The sequence below is a fragment of the Pyxicephalus adspersus genome, chromosome 4, assembly GCF_032062135.1.
Source record: "Pyxicephalus adspersus chromosome 4, UCB_Pads_2.0, whole genome shotgun sequence".
Lineage (NCBI taxonomy): Eukaryota > Metazoa > Chordata > Amphibia > Anura > Pyxicephalidae > Pyxicephalus > Pyxicephalus adspersus.
Window position 1 is genome coordinate 30,955,790 of NC_092861.1, and position 17,777 is coordinate 30,973,566.

Consider the following 17,777-nt stretch of genomic DNA (forward strand, 5'->3'; position numbering starts at 1 on the left):
CTGGCCTAAAGGCTGGAGTGTGCCAACCTCTGTTTTACATGAACCACAGAAGCAAAAAAGTCCAAAGCACAACAGTTCAGAAGGTAATATTGATTAGCTTGGGGTTCCATAGTGCAAACTGTGTCCCACTGTTAAAAAAAAAAAAAAAAAAAAAAAAAAGGCTTACTTGGGTGATCCCTGCACCTATAAACCGGAAATAAATTTCTGCTTTTAAGAATACACAAACAGGCAGATCATTATTGCTGGGGACAGGCGTTGGCCCTTCTGCATGAATCCTCCCTACCTGCTTGAATGCTCTGAATCTCCGTCAAAAAGCTAAGCTGTGCATGTGCAGCGTCAGCAGTGCCAGGGTACCCGGCAATCCTGGCTTCCCCTGCACCTCTTACGAATGAATGAACTGCAAACTTATATGCAGAGTTATGTCATACCAGCCCGGCCAAAAAAAATGTCGGAAGATCATGTGCAGGAAGAGTTGAAATAGGATGATGACTGTGCCTTTTGAGAGAAAGGGGACAGTTGAGTAATGTGGATTTAGTTCCTGCTTTAAGAAAGGATGTTTAGGTTTAATTTAGTTCTGCTTTAAGAGAGAATGGGTGGCCTCCAGACATACTTTCTCTAACTTATTGATTTTAATGTGTTCCAAAATGCAGTTCTTAGATTAGCATTAGGGGCCATGCTTAACAGGGAACCTTGATGAGGTAGTGTGGCTTCCACTTAACTAAAACCTTACTTTTTAACAAAGAACAAGGTACTTGTTTTTTTTTTTTTTTTTGCCTAGCTGGTGAGTATTATGGGAAATGTTTGAATAATTTAAATGATAATAGTATGTGGTATTTGTTAAAGTACAATACCTGCAGTTCTGAAGCAAATATCTGACACATTTATATACAAGTGAGAAGCAGTCACCTCTACGGATATGTGCATTGATACAAATATAGTAATATTTTGGATACTGGTGTCTAGGATCCAAACTCTATTACTATTTGATCTCTGTTCATACTAAATTTACAGGGGTTTGCAATCCCAGGTTTGTGAATAAATGGCTACCTTGGGGTGATGTTGCAACAGCCTGTCTCTATTTAAAATAAATCGTCCTCTAAATGTGACATTTTAACAACTTTATCTTGTATTCTGAAGCTAGCAGGAAATCCAATAGCCTAATTAGCTGATTTCCTAAACCAGACTTGTTCGTTGTCTCTACCTTCCCTTCCTGTTGGGAGTCTCTGTGGACCACACTGTTTGTGCCCACCACTAGGTTCCGATAACTATGGTATGCTCAGAGCAGAACTGTAGCGAATCAGTGAAACATTGATGATGAGCATGTACACTCACTCATGTGCAGCTCGGTGTACATTCTCTTCATGCTGCTCTTAAAGTGAAACTAAATTTTAAATATAAAAAAATTGCAACAAGACAGGTCCTTATTGCAGAAGGGACAGGCAAGATGACACTTCTGCAGTAAAATATGCTTGATCACAATCTTTTAAATAGACTTGCCTGTTCTGTTGTGCTAGCACCGCCTTCATTTTTCTTCTTTTCCTCCTGGTCCTGAACTTCAGCTATCTTGACAGGCTGGGTTCGGATGCTGCCATACTCAGCCTGTTCTTGGCACGATATGCTAAGCTGCGTATATTTTAGAATAAGATAGTGATCATCACGTGTATGGGAGTTTAATTATCTCGGGCCAGCCAGTCAAGATGACAAAAAACACAGAACCTTGAAGGTGGAATTGGAGGTAAATACACTGGAAGTTCCACAAAATTCCAAAAAAATAGATTGAATTTTACCTTTCCTTAGATGCTGTGGCTTAATTTTTTTTATTTCACCAGTTAGGCCTACAGAGGTTTACACTGACCCCACTTTATGGAAGGAGCCATGGTTGTCTCCCGGACACCACTAAACAGGAAACTGGAAATTAGTGGATAGTTTGAAAGGAAGATAATATTGTTTGGACTTTCAGCTTACAGGAAATGCTGTGGACGCTGCATTTCTAGTATGATGATCAATAGGTATTTTCTGTACTAAAAAGTAGCCTGAAAATCTTTTTTACTTTTTTGTCCTCAGGTTTGGATATCCTTTAAGACGTGATAAACTGACATGTGTGTCTGTAGGCTACCATAATCAAGAAGTGTTTGTTTTACTTAAAGTGGAAACTTTAAAAATACAGAACCAGGCAGGTGGTTATCACAGAAAGGGACAGGCAAAGTCCCTTCTGCAATAATCCATGCTACTTACTGCTGAAATGTCCAAAAATGCTCATCTGCGCCTGTGCTCAGCAGTTTTTTGCCCGTGAAACCTGGCAACAATGGTTTTCCATGCTGGTAAAGATCATCTCTAGGAAGAAGGAAGATGGCAGGGTCCTGGATTCGAACAGGGATAGGTGAGTTGTGCAGGTTTAGCTCCAGTTTGTTTGTAGATTATAAATGTCTTGTTTTTGGGGTTCAGAGAAATCTATATTAGAAAAAATTACGTACAGTAATGCATTATCTCATACTGCACCAAGACCATGTAAAGTTTCTGTTGCTCATTGCCAAAAAAAAAAAAAAAATGCCTTCATGGTTCTCTCACTATTGGGGGCCATGCAAATGATGATTTTATCCACATGATATTATATCACTCAGTCTATGTGGAAATCCCAATAGGAATAGCAGTCATTACAGGCAGGGCAATATTAGTGGGGCCATCCATGTAACATCATTTCTTTTATATCTATGTATATGTTTAGCTAATGAGTAACTTGTTTTTTTTTCCATTTATCATTTTTTGTTATCATGTTGCTCATCTTCATTAACACCTTTGTTTTTGTTTTTTTTGCTTTCTTTTTCTACTCTCCACATTTCACAGCTCCCACTTCTGCCAATGCAGATTTTGCAAACTTTGATGCATTCGGACAATCTAGTGGCACGAGTAGTTTTGGAGCCTTTGCCCCAACGAGTCAGACACCCTCTCAGCCCTTAAGTACAGGTAGTCTTTCATCTATACTGCAGTTTGCATAGGAGAAGCATTGCACTGTAGCTAACAAGCAAGGTGCTGTCATCTCCCATCACATTCTGTGCTTGTCATGTTTTACCTTGTTTGTTTATATATTATGTACATTACATTTTTGTGTGCCATTTATTAAAATGCTTTTTTTGATTTAAAAAAAAAAGTTTTTTTTCCCCACAGCACACAATGAACGAGAGCAGTTCAAAGTTATGCAGATTCAGTTTACTCTCTCAATAAAAATAGGAAAATTAAACAAGTATTTACCTTTACCTCACCTTGTCTGCAATTTAATATAATTCATGCCTTCCTCTTGCTATCCTATTTAGCTGTAGCTGTGCAAAGAAACTGTAAGCTCTCTATAGCTACCTCTCTGATGTCCCAAATTCATTACTAATTATAGGTAGCAGTTGTGATAACTATGTATAAACATTCACTAACTTTCACATTAACTTCTATTCTTGCTTTCCACTTTGGCTGGAAATAATTTTTTTCAGTTGGCTGACCTTAGAAGATTTTTTATTGGCTGACTTTAGAAAAAATTCATTCCAGCAAATCAGGAAAAGAGGGAGGATAACATTTTATCCAGACCAACGGTGCAGGAACTTCCTTAACCTCCCTAGAGGTAACCCCAGGTCACACTCGGGGTATGTAAACCTATGGGAAGGTTAGAAAAATGGAGCGCTTACCTGATCCGCCAGCATCCCGCGCCGTGATTTCCGTCTTCTTTCTTTGTCCTCCGGCCGGCTTCTGCACACGATGAGTCACCAGGAAGTTCCCGGTGACGTCAGTGCGTGTGTACGTTGCCGGTAGGACGAGGCGGGAAATTCAAAATCCATTTGTATTGCATTCAATACAAAATAACTGTATTGAATGCAATACATTGGATTTATATGTGTAAAAGCAGTACATTGTTTTCAAGAACATTTATTTTACAGTATATATAATAGTATGAGTATAATGTGTATTTTTTTTTTTAATTAAAACAAAAATTTTCTTTAAATATATAGATTTTTTAAAATTTATTGTTTTTACATGATTTTGTGTTGCAAACTTTATTATACTCATACTATTATATTATACTGTAAAATACATTTTCATGAAAAACAATGTACCACTTTTAGACATATAAAACCGGAAAGAAATGAACCGCTAGGGAGGGTAACGTTCAAATGTCTTATTTTTTAAGTTGTGTATTCCGCAAATGGGATAAGCAGTGTAGGGAATGAAAAAATGCAAGGGTGCTACTAATATCAAACTGATTGTCACAATGTCCGACACAGAAGGTGTAGCCTCGCCTAGTTTTGTCCACCCGTAAAAAAAATATTAAGGGTATCATGACAGCCAAGCCAAGCTTTTTATGATCGCAGTTAGGTTTATAGTCTACCTGAGTAGAAGGATGTAGACTTATAGATTTCTCTGTGTGTCCCCTTGTTCAGTATTCATCAAACATTGATACCAAGGAAAGGCTCTCCTTTAAAATGGTGAGCAGTATGCATGTTTACACAGCTGGCTGCTACTGAACAGTAGTGGTCAATTCCTGGAGGCAGACTCTCACATGTGCTAAAAGCATTCTGTATTTATAAAAAATTGCTACATGTTCAGTAATGGCTTTGAGCTACATTCATCAATTTATGCAGTCTTTCAACATAACTGATTATTCTAAGTTTGATTGGATTGATATGATATATTTCCAGCTGATTCCCCCCAGCTCTACACAATATTTTGATGTCCAAATTCAGTTTTGTGGTACCAAATTTCGACAACTAGCATTGCTAAAGTCAAATTCTGAAATTGCAAGTTTCTACATCCTAAAACCTAAAATCATTTTTATGCATCCTCTAAGAGCACACACTGTCATTTTTTTAGTGTTTGTATCATTTTGTTACAATTTGTTGCGTCGGAGTTTCATGAAGTATTTTAATATTCCACCATTGTGCTGTTTCATCTTTCTCAGAAGCTCTTCCCAGTCAGTGCACATTGCAGTAAAACACTACAGATTTTTATGTACCTTTCTTCACTTGCTGCTTATTCTAGATCTGGTATAGGGTCAAAGGTATGGAATATTCAATGTGAAGGTTTGTTATATCCCAAAACAGTCTGGGAAACTCAAACCATGCCAAATGCTGTATTGATTCAGTACATTGAGAAAAGTTACAATTCAGTATACTAATTTTGCTTTGTGCTATGCAAACCCCTTAAAAGCAAAATCTATGCAAAATGTTTATAGATAGATACTGGACTTAATTACGTTTTGGTTTCTTATGCTACTCGGGTCATAAACTTGTATGATGATTATATAGTTATTTCCTTATAAAGTAAAGTAATATAAAGAATTTAGTTTGTGGATACAATAACATTACCCTGGGGTATTTGTGTAATGCAGAATACTTTCAGCTGAAGTGATACAACCTTCAGATCTATGGAGGTCTTCAAGATTGTAGATTCCTAGATTGGCAGCTCTTTGGGGCATGTTTCACGGTCTGTCATTTGCATCCCCTATGTATTGTACAGTGCTGCATAATAAATCCTATTTATTCATAATAATTGTATTACTGCTTCTGTTTCAGCACAAATAGGGACAGATTGACTATTTATAATAACCTTGTCATGAAGCAACTCGCCTATGTGACTAGGTTCTTAGTTGGTGCCACACAGAATGGCAGATTCCATCAGAGCCCAATCACACAGGTGTTTTACATGAGACAGATTTCCTTGCAGCTTAAATGTGGATTTGATCTCTTTCAAGTGTTGACATCCTCTTTCTCTTGTGTTAATTTCAATTAAAATTGTCAGTGTGAAATACAAGGCTTTATGTGATTTTAGTATTTTTACTTTTGTTATACATATTAAACCACATGTTGTAATTTATATTACTAACAAACTAAACAAACTAAGTTTACTAAGTCAAACTAGGAGAGATAGACCAGCTCCTGAAGGCCTCAATCCTGATGCCCCGAAGAGCTTACAATCTAAGAGGGAGGGGTAAGTAGAACACAATAGGGGCAGGATATGGAATGGTGGGAAAGTAGTGAGGGATTTAAGACAGAAGAAAATGGATAGGGAAGTTTGGAAAAAAAATGGGTTTTGATTCCCCTTTTAAATGAGCAGAAAGTAGGAACAAGCTGGATATGACGAGGAAGACCATTCCAGAAAGGCGGGGCAGCTCTAGAAAAGTCACTAAATTCCCCCTTAAAAAAAAAAAAAAAAATTAGTCCTGCATTTTTTTTTTCTTTGATGCATTTTTCAGTCCTGCAGAAGGATGAGCCATTTAAACAGCTTCAGTTTCTTCTATTTACCACTGCCTCTGTGTAGGTTCTTTACCTTCAAAACAGCAGCTCCAGAGAAAAGTGTAGCTTCAGTGGAGCTCAATATGATCCAGCAATGCAAATGTAGCTATCCAAAAACAGGATGTAGGATCTTTATTTACAAGTTGAAGGGTTTAATGTTGCGTTACCTTTAATGAAAACACACTAAAGACCTATAATGGTGAAATCCATACAATGGGGAGAGCCAAATGCAGCACTTTTCCTATGAGAAAGACGATTTTACACTGTATTTAACCACATCAGCAAAACTGTTAACATCCTTTTAGTTTATTTTTTGAATATCGATTTTCAAGTTATTTTACAAGAAGGTAACCCTGTATATCCACAGCAGTGGATGGGCTGATGTGTGCAGATTTTTGCATTGAAGCCCCTGAGATACAGAACAAGATGGTGGGTGCTTCCTGCCTATAACCTAAACAGTAAGCAAATTCAGCTTGGGTTTTCTGATGTAAGCTGCTTCTAGGTTCTCTGCAGCATTTTACATAAACCTACCGGTACCTTATTCACTGAAATGTTGGTTTCCTGCCTCATTTCACCTGTTACAGCATGATTTTGTTTTCACTTTTGTCTGTTTGCATTTTAATTCATGGTGATTTGATTTTTGTTTTCTCTGCAACTCCTTTTTATTTCTTTTTTTTTTTACTACCTTCTCTACAACCTTTTCATGGTCAATCAGCGTTCAGAACGCTTTCTACCAGCTTCAGTTTTGGCGACTTTATGTCTGCTTTCTCTCTGCAGGCCACTTACCGTAAGTCTTTTTGTCCATGTGGGGGACCTGTAAAGATGTCTGGTTTGGTTCTTGCTGTGCTAGTTTACTGCTGTAGTGTGTAGATTAGACTGCTTCTGTTTGTGGTTTCATTCACAGGTCTTCCTCAGCCAATAAAACTCTGGTGCAAACTTGATGATTACAATAGCATCACCATCCAGACATAAGCATCTTTTGTGCTTACAACATTAAGCACATCTAACTGATTTCCACAGTGTCAAGATTAATAAAAAAATGAAAATTAGGGTAGTATTTTTTCCAGAAAAGGTGAATAAAACAAATACACAGGATTCCTTTTTTTTTTATTTTTGCAGTGTTTGCATTGTAACAATTTTTGCAATGTTGCATTGTGATGTTAAACATTGTCAAATCTTCCTATTCAGTGTGGATGTAGTGCACAAAATAGTGAATTTTGCAGCAGACAAACCATTTTTTTTATATTCTTTCATGGATATAGGTTTGTGCTCTGGTGTTACAAGGCTCCTTTTATCAGGATAACCTTTTACTGGTTAGGGATTGGTGCTCAGTATGCATGCCCACACAGTGTATATAAATTTAAATCCACATTCATCCCAGAGCTGCCAGCAATGGGTCTTTCGTAAAGACACTGGATTCCAGATAGGGATAACCTGGCTCCAGCTGCTGTTTTATCTGGCCCCTGGCTGCCCTCCTGAATAGGGATTCCTTTTTTGAGGACAAGTGAAGTTTAGTAAAAAGGTATTGTGTGCCAGATATTGTAACAAAGATAAAGGTTTGCTGAGCTCTGCGCTTTACAAAGCTGGTTGGCCCAAAATACATGAACCTCTGAAGTCAGGGGGCTCTCGGACAATGCCAGTATAGATCATAACACCTATTTTTTCCTGCTCTAGAAGCAAGACTATAAAAAATATTCCTGTCAGTAAGCTTTCAGGTTTGCGGCTACAGTACATGTTTAGGAGTGCCTGAATTATTATACACTTTTTTTGACTGAACTTTGCATTCCTAATTGGATTATTTTATTTTTATTTTTATTTTTTTTTTTTTTTTAGGTACCAATGCGAATGCAAACTTTGCTCAGTTTGATAACTTTCCCAAATCCTCAAGTGCTGACTTTGGGGCCTTTAATTCCACTGGAGCCAGCAAAACTACTGCAGTCAGTAAGCCTAGCCAGCCGTCAGCGGATAAATATGCAGCTCTTGCTGACCTAGACAGTATCTTCAGCAACCAGCAAGGTAAGGCGAGGGAGAAGATGAGGCATAGTGATGCGTTTCTTTTACAATTTAATAAAAAGTAAAGTGAAACAGCCATTATTGTCCTTGTTTAGGAATCTGAATATTTGGTCTACAATTTTGATTGGTTTACTTATGAAATAAGTCTAGCTCTTAGCTGGAGTCAGGAGTTAAAAAATCGAGTCTAATCATTGCTGCCAGTTGCCTGGTTTCACATTCTGTGACGTTTTTGTCCTACCTTCTGACTCAGGCTCAAGTGTTGGGCTCAAACTAAGCAAAGCTGAATAAGGTTGTACATGTTTATATATAATAAATATTCAACATATTTATAACTATTTTTTTTTTCTAAAGTACAGCTAGTTCACGTGTGTTGCATTTTCTGGAACGATTAGAGGTCCTATAAACTATACTATATATGCTTTGTGGGCATTTGCACAAACTGGTACCATTCATAGTTTGAAACACATGTTTAAAGAGTAATTGTACCTGAAATGAATGCATGCTGGACAGGTATGATAGGTGACATCTGTAGTGGCATTCCCAGGTGTGTTTATGTACTGCAACATTTGTAATTGGGATGTGTCAGAAGCCACAAGATCAGTGGCTGTTTTTCGGTTTTCTAATGCAGTTAATACTGCAGTCTTGTGGCAAATATTTTAATGTAAACCTGAAGTAAAGATACACCAACTGGTCTTACAGCTCCCTGTACATCAGTTAATTTAGGTAAGTATGGCTTACTGAAGGTTTGCTGTAAAGTGCTTCTCTAATATGTGTCATTCTTGCATAGATATATAGCAAGTTCCCTGTTCCATATGTAAAATGTCCTTAGCCCTACATATGCAATCAATTACTATACAGTAGAAGTGTGTGCTTTTAGCAGGTTTTGCTATTCACCTTTTTTTCTTTTTTCCCCAAACACATCCCCTTGCATTTATAAATAGCGAAGCTGAAACGCATTCCTTGGAAATTTATCTGGCACAAAAGGATGTGTTTGACCTGCTTTGCCTGCAATGCATATGAATTTCAATAAAACCTGCTATATCCAAGGAAACTCAAAGCAGGTCCAGAACAGCCTCATAATTTTGATCTGCTTTTGAACTGCTTTTGCTGCAAGTTTCACACATACATCACAGACTCGGGAAAAGAATGCCCATAGTGCTGATAGTCTGACCCATTTGTTGATGATCCTGTGCTTGAATCTGATTTTAGTTTTAGTGGTAATCTACAGTCGATTCCTAAAATAAAGGTGCTGTTTCTGGCACCCTATCGCTATTAACCAAAAGCTATCATATTTAATCAGTTAAGTAAAGATCTTTTATAAAAGTCTCCCATTGAAAGGGTTACAAAAATGAGCATGCTATTAATGTAATAAACATAATGCTGTTTTTGTGAATAACTCAAGTTATTCCAGTACAGTCACATTACCAAATACTTTGTTCTTAACCTGTGTTCGTCGCTTTGTATATGTATTAGTCACAACCATTTATTAAGTATATTTTTTTTTTCTAGGTGGTAGCAGTCAAAATGTCTTTGGCAGTGCAGCCGTCTCTGCTCCATCTGGCCCATCGGCTTCATCTGCAACAGACAAGTATGTAATTATCTTGTATTTATATTGTACCCGATCAGTGCTGAATTGTTCGTAGTCTAAAGCTACGTACACACGGCAGGTTTTTATTGCCCGATAATCGGCATCGGCCAATTATCGGGCGAAAATCTTCCGTGTGTACAGTCGGTGTCGTCCATCATCCGGACGACCGACCTGCCGGATCCACGGACGATGGACGACAGCCGATCGTAATGAAAGGGAAGGGGAGAGCGCGCAGCAGGGTGCCGCTCCGTCGCTCTCCCCCCTCACCTCTCCATAGAGCATGAACGTTCATGCATCTTGCAGCCCCTTGTCGTTGGAAAGGATCGTGAAAGATCCTTTCCAACGACAAAAATTGCAAGTGTGTACGCAGCTTAACTTTCCTGTGTATAAGAGCCTACCACCCTTATCTCTTTGTCACCTTCAGTTGCTGATCATATTACATAACAAATTTATTATCCTTTCATTTTTGACCTCATCAAAATATATTAGGTTCAGGAATGATGTAATATATTAGAACAGTGGTTGCGATTGTTTTCGGACCAATGGACCCCAATAAAATTATCGACTCCAGACTGCGCATGCGTGGAGAGCCAGGTGTCACTCAAAGGGGAAGAAATTTTCTCCATAGTGACATCATGATTCCAGAGGAAGGAATTGTGTTGTTTGAAATGTAGCTTTGTTTTACATTTAGTATTACTTTATAAATGGACTAAGCTGTAAAGGGTTTTTTAATTGGTATATTTATGCTGTCTTTATTGCTTCTACTATTTGTAACAGAAAATTTGTTTGTTTTTTTTAGTAGTGTTTTTGGTATACCTGCTGTAGTCTCTGCAGCACACACGCACCCAACTCCACCAGTCGCAGGAACCTTTGGAGGTGAGCACAAATAATCCTCATCAGTCTGTATATTTCAAATCATGTGGTAGTATGCTTTTTCGGTAAAGGACTTGTATAACAAATAAAAAGACACTGAAAAAGTGGAGTGTGCTGTCTAAATCATGTATATAGGGACCAGTTCATGCTTCCAAAAGTTTGGAAACGAGTGCCACATTATAGTTATCAACACATTTTTTATGTTGTCTTGTTGCATTTTATTAGGCATTAAGGAGGCTGACAGCACTTTTCTAAGTGCCCCTGCTAATCCTTTCTCCTTATCTTTTAACCCTTCATTTAGTGTGTCCCACATCAATATGAGTTAAATGACCACTTTTCATAAGTTAAAATACTCATTATTTATTTTTATTTTTTTTAAGCATCTGCCTCCACAAACCCCTTTGTGTCGGCTTCCGTTGCACCAGCTGTTAATCCATTCCAGACAAATGGACGTGCAGCACCAGGTATGAAGAATCCTGTCTATATTGCTTTGTGTTTTTGCATGCACATGTCATTGAATTTCTACATGAGTTGGAGATGAGTAGTGATGTTTAATCCACTTATTTGAAGTTAAATGAAAAAAAAAAAAAACTCTAAGGTTGGTGATCTTAATTACCTATTTGAGGTAATATTACATACAAGCTTGTTTTAATGTGCAAATCCAGTTTACTTTCAGGTCCAATCCAATCCACCAGTTTAAGAATTCATTAACAGGTGAATTGGAACTGCTTTTGACCAACTTTTTACCTATATTCGCCTACCAAGCTGCATTTACCTGCTTGAAGCTGCTTTTGTAGACAAAAACTGTTAATACTGGTCATTAGGTTCAGATACTGATTGACTGTTTGCATAAGGCATAACGTTAATTAACAGTGCAATATTTATTTTAATTCTTTAGCAATACAATACTTTTTTTATTATTTTTATTTATGAACCCTTTGGTTGCATGTATTGAGTCACTCATTCTGGGTACTCCTAATCTCTCATCTGTATAGCCTTATAAAACCAGTGAAATTTGAGCCCACTGAGGTTACATTATTGTGCTGCAGTGTTTCCATCCCAATAAAATTCCTATTAGCCTGTAAAATAAACCACCCAGTTCATCTGATTTCCCTGAAATTCCAAACAGGAGTTCGTGATGGGCACACGACAGAGATGGAGTTTCCAGCAGCTCCATTTCATCCATTCCACCAGACCAGACTACCGACAGCCGCTGCTGCGATGGATGTCTGTGAGTAGTCTGTATTAGTCTTTGTCACCTGTTTCCATATGGTTGGCTGACCTATAAAAACACTGATCAAATTATCAAACAAATCTTTTTTTTTTTTTTAAGTTTGGCTTTTTGATGCAATGGACAGCACAGACTACATTTTGTCCTTTTAGTTTTCATAGATCAGTCCAAATTCATTTTCAAAGTCCTTCATTCTTCAGCCTGGATGTTTGTTTACAGGGCACCTAGAATGTAAGAAACATGTTCAATCGCTGATGTAATATTTAAAAGGATCTGTCACTTTTTCTGTCTGTAGGCACAATGGCACCCACATTTGTCTGCTTGCATCTTTGAAAGCCATGTGCTTTGCATGCAATTGAGGTCTGAATTATACTAAGATTGCTAAGAATAATTCTAGGAACTATATGAAGACTAGTTTTAGGCTTAAATTAAAACAGCTTCAGTTTTATACAGCTCTGTTTTTGTCATGTGCCTATCACAGATTTCTGTTAAGAAATGTGAAGCATGTAGTTGTTTCTGCACTAGTTTCCTGTACGTGTCTCTTCTATAAATGTTTTATCGTGAAGTTTTTTGTGCAATTGCACATCTTCCAAGGTAAAATCCATGACCAAAGACAACTTGTCTATAAGCCATGTTTATTTCCAAGCTCTAAAGGGGCCATACATTACAAGAAATAGATACTATATTTGATCTGTACATTGATCGAACATTAATCCTTAAACATTGATTGACATTTAGCCCGATAACCTCAAGCCAGTGGGAGTTCTTCCCACTGCTAACTGTAAAAACACAAGTCTGCTGGTTGGGTTTGTAAAATAGCAGGGGTGCTACTTCCAGGGCACACTTGGCTGAATGTTGTGGGTGGATGGTGGTAATCCAAATAAACCTTTACTAGGAAAATATCAATCCATTATCCTGGTCCCACAACTTTTGAACAATGTATGGACAGCATATTGCAACCATTCAGAATTCATGAATGTGTATGTAAGCAAGTACATTTTGTTCCCAGATCTGACTTGGTTTATTATTTTTCCTTAAATTACATTAAATTAATTCATTAAATTAAAGTAAATAGAAAAAATGTGTCAAAAAAACCTGACAAGGATTTATTAAAATCCTAAATCATTGAATAACCTTCTTCTACTGTAATTTACATGGAGATGTGAAGGAGAAAAATGACACTGGAATTGGATCCAACAGTAACAAAGTTTTTCCAATATCCATTACAATTTACTTCTGTACTGCTGTCTGTGAAATTCTAGAAGGTTAGCTGTTTGACAAACATTCATTCTGCAACAGAGTATAATTGTGACATCAGACACAAGCAACAGTCCTTTAATAAAAAATTAAAATGTTACACATTAAAATGTTTAAACTGTGGGTATGTATTTCCTACCAAGCTCTCCTGTGGCTGTACTATATATAAGTATAATACACTTAATATACAAAGCAGCAAAGATCCTACCATCATCTGTTTACAGTAAAACTTTTTAAACAAAGTGAATAGACTTTACCTGTGTGAAGTCATCTGTCAGATGCATTTCAACATTATATGGTTTAATTGTAGCCCAGGCATAGAGAGGCGAGAAATCACTTTGTTTAAAAAAGTTCTTTTACGTGAGATTAGTCATATTTGAAATTTGGGTTTCCCAAGCCCAAAGTCTCTATAAACAATTAAACAAGGTTTTATTAAGGTTTTTAACCCAAAGGGTCACATATGTTTCACATATCATTCAATTAGAAAAATGTGTGAATCTTGAGTAAAAATTGTGTAACTCCTAGGTGAAACATTGTTAAACAGATTCCTGAATCACTGTGTACTCAAAGGGAAATAAATGACAGGTCCTCTTAAAAATTAAAATACATAAAAAATAGAATGTACATGTATTGGTATACAGTGGAGATGATTAATGCCATCATATGCCGTTTTCAGTTTTCTTTCCAAGGACTTTCCCAGTGTTCACCTATCCAAACCCGAATCAAAACTCAGGTGATAGTTGCATGTGCTTACTTAGATTTCAGTGCTGCAGGTTTGTCCTCATTTCGTGTGGATCTACTGTTTCTCATCTGTCAGCATGTCCACTATTTCTCCTCTTAGAGTGCACTAGTTTAAAGGACACCTAAACAAAAAAATCTGTATGTGAAAGAAGAACAATAAACATTCACAGCTAACCAGGTGACAGTACATATACCTTTAGAGAAACTAGGAGAGTAACTTTGTGTACAACCTGTTGTTCCAAGGCAGCTGCCATGTTGGGTAACATGTAGCAGATTGACAGATTATGGGATTGTGGGACAGTTGAGCAACTGTATTTTCAGAAATCAGAAAATAGATTCTAGGAAGCAAAGAGCACAGTAAGGCATGCAAAGCTGCTGGGCACGATAACCATAGTTCTCTACATAAATCCAGGGGGCAGTGAGCGTTGCCAGTCCAGGACATGAAGTGTTGTTCAAAGGAAAGGAAAATGCCTCAAAAGGTACACTAATGCAAACATGCTCTAAGTAAATTACTTGAGCCATTTTAACATACTGCATAGTTGCATCAACTTGAAATTTACATTTTTAATAAATATATGGTTTTCAGGAGCTAAAAAAATCAATTGTGGGGAAAACATGATTTCCGACTGAGGGTTTCTTTTCTTTGGAATTAATTATTCATATTAGAGACATTAGTGTGGTGTGCAGGTTGTAGTTATGAGGGATATTCGAGATGCAGCAATATATGCTCTTGTATGTCTTATCATTTTTCCTTTACCCTCACCCCACACAGCTTCTTTTGGCACGGCCTCTCTAAGCATGCCCGCAGGCTTCGGGACATCAGCATCCTATAGTCTTCCGACCAGCTTTAGTGGCTCTTTTCATCAGCCTGCATTCCCCGCCCAGGCAGCCTTTCCCCAACAGAGTGCTTTCTCACAGCAACCCAATGGTAATATACAAGGTAATTTGCCTCCATGTTTGGTTTTGCTATGATTGCTTGTAACTGAGCGCTAAATGTTTCACCTAATGTTAGAATGCAGGAAAACATCCGCCTTCTCTTTTTACTGATAACTTTTTTTTTTCTTTTGTGAAGGAGCTGGTTTTGGTATGTTTGCTCCAGCAAAGTCAGTGGTTACTCCATTCGGGCAGGTTGCAGCTCCTGCAGTCTCTAGCAATCCTTTCATGGTAGGTATTTGCCTAATTGGTGTGATGTAAAACTGTTATTTTCATCAGCAACAATTTTTCCAAAGGATTATATATACACTTAAAGCATTTTATGCTTAATACTTACATGTAAAAACTTTCCTTATGTTCGGAGCAGGGTCCTCTCCTTCTGTGTCACTGCCTTTATTTGTCATTTGAACCCCTATTTATTGTACAGTGCTGTGTAATATGTTGGCGCTATATAAATCATGTTTATTAATAATAGGCATTCAAAAGGCCCAAGATGGCTGTTGGTTGTTGCCATCTTGGTTGTGATTTCAGCAGTCCCAGACTTGGAGCTGCCACTTAAGTGGTATTTCCTTTCGCTGTGTTGATGGAGGGGCAAAGTGGCTTGGCCAGCTCAGAAAGTAACTGGACACCGACAGAAGAGAAGGGGCTTGGATGTGCATGAGGGGGGGGGGGGGGGGCTGTGTTGGAGAATTGTCACTTCTAAAGCAGATTTGCTAGCAAGTTGAGGCACATAAGGTAATTAAAATTAATCTTTAGGAAAAACATGGCAAGTGAGCCCTTAAAATACATTTTTTGTTTTCTTTTACCTTCTGCTTTTAGGTTGGTGACACAAGATTTCTGGTTTGTTGTGACTGCCCCTATTTTTTCTGCATATTCAGCCTTTTTAAAAATAATTTTGGATTATATAAATTATTATAGAACTATATTGAACATTCCTTTCCTAATGATTACCCAACTTTTTTAGAATGCGCAGAATCTTGACAATTAGATTCCAGTGTTTAGAAGTCATCAACCACAAATAAACAGTTTAAGGGGTTTTAGGACTGAAAGCTGCTTTTTGTAAAGTTGTGCTTTTTCTCTGTAGTATTTATTGTCTTTCATAACTCACATTACACTCACTTTATTTTTGTTTTCAGGCCGGGGCACCTACAGGGCAGTTTCCAGCAGGAAGTTCATCAACCAATCCTTTCTTATAGCCTTAGACTAACACAGGAGCTTACCAAGCATCACCGTACATGTACTGCCTCTTGCACTGTTTGTCTTGTTTAACCAGCGTAAGCTTTAAACACAGGGAGTTCTTTAAGCCTGCAATTATATTTTTTTTTCTATTTAAACAAAAAAAAGGAAGTAAAAACAAGGTAAAATGTGCAATTGGATAGCCTTTTCTTTCTAAAACAGCCTTTTGGCTGCCCAGGGGCTTGTAGCAAACTATTGCAGAGCACTCTGTTGGCAACTCAATGGTCAACCAAAGGGTTAACTGAAGGGCGTATCATGTATAATAAATTTGGTAAGTTATTGCAGATTCCATATTCATTAAGCTGCAGTACTGTATATATATTTTTTTCTTAGGGTCTAGATAATTGTTCATATCAGTATTTCTAACTCATAACACTTTATGCTATGTGGGAGTGATGAAACCAAGCGGTGATAAATATCCGCTTTATTACTTAAACGCAAACTTCAAATCATTTTAGCAATTTGGCTTAAGAGGATGTGAAATTAAATGTTAAATCAAAAAAAATATATATATATATATAAATTTTATTCATTTAAAATTAAAAAAAAAACACACACAACTTTTATTTTGCCCAGTTAAGCTACCCATTTCTATACGCCTAAATTCTACATACTGAAGACTCATGTCTGCATAATAAAGCTAATGTTTTGCTACAGTTTGCAGGTGAAAATATTAAAATATTAGAAAAGGTGTAGTGTGTATGTGTGTTTTGTTTTTTTTTTTTTACTTGTTGCACTGGCAAATTTCCTAAAGTGGACCTAAACTCCAAATTGAATGTTTCGTTATGGGGAACATCTGGAAACGTTTTGTCTAAGCAGTACCCCAAAACATACCTTTTTGATCTGGACTTGCTCCAGGGAAATATCAGTGCACTTCCTTGCATTTGTGTTTGCATTTCTCTATGTACAGACTTATAGCTGTATTTCTGCAATGGCATATCTAAGGCACTACCTCTGCCTACCTCATACTGGATGAGAGTGCTGGTTACTGACTTCTGTGCGGGAGTACCTGACATGAGAAGGTAAAGCCCTTTCTCAACTAAGAAGGCTGCCCTCATACAGAGGCATTGAGTAAAACAAGTGCATGTTAAGTCAGCAATGGGGAGGAAGATCAATGCTGATCTTTATAAAATGTTTGAATATAGTGCTGGTTTACACTGTACAATTAGGATATTCTGGCAAACACTCTAGTCATTTGCTCCATGTATGCCCTCTTAACACAGCTTCTAGATTTCATTTTCTCTTTAAGGTAATTTTGTGTATATTCAGTGCACAATTCCAAATCCTAAAAAAAATATATATATATTTTTATTGGTGTGTTTATATATTTATAAAGAGTCATGTAGCTGAGCAAATGTTGATTTCCAAAGATCTAATGACACACTAGTTTTTGTACAGAAACTTTCAGCCAGCCAAGGATCACCCCTCCCACTGCACTCATAGTGTACTAAAAGATTGCATAACTCTTGCAGCTCTCTGCTCTTTGGAAGACTTTCACTTTTTTGCTAACTGTAATATTTAGAGATTGTTGTAATTCTTCCCCCTATAGCATGTATATGCCTGATAGATATATCAAAAACCAATCGAATAAAAAAGTGGTACTGTTTTTATTAAGAATATAAAAATGTATATA

General features: G+C 37.2%; 1 protein-coding gene across 8 annotated transcripts in view; it reads left to right on the top strand.

Annotated features, from left to right (window-relative positions):
• The window catches only part of AGFG1 (ArfGAP with FG repeats 1), a 47,238-nt gene extending 30,403 nt beyond the window's left edge, over window positions 1-16,835 (top strand). Inside the window, exons 6-14 of one of the 8 annotated variants that reach the window (XM_072407708.1) lie at window positions 2,845-2,964; window positions 8,106-8,288; window positions 9,795-9,873; window positions 10,676-10,749; window positions 11,127-11,210; window positions 11,876-11,977; window positions 14,748-14,915; window positions 15,048-15,139; window positions 16,045-16,835. In XM_072407708.1, the coding sequence (XP_072263809.1) occupies window positions 2,845-2,964; window positions 8,106-8,288; window positions 9,795-9,873; window positions 10,676-10,749; window positions 11,127-11,210; window positions 11,876-11,977; window positions 14,748-14,915; window positions 15,048-15,139; window positions 16,045-16,104 (962 nt within the window). In that variant the 3' untranslated portion in view covers window positions 16,105-16,835. Of the gene's footprint in view, window positions 1-2,844; window positions 2,965-8,105; window positions 8,289-9,794; window positions 9,874-10,672; window positions 10,750-11,126; window positions 11,211-11,875; window positions 11,978-14,747; window positions 14,916-15,047; window positions 15,140-16,044 lie in introns of all 8 variants that reach the window. The other 7 variants (XM_072407707.1, XM_072407709.1, XM_072407710.1 and 4 more) reach the window with 7 other exon arrangements.
• The last annotated feature ends 942 nt before the right edge of the window (window positions 16,836-17,777 follow it).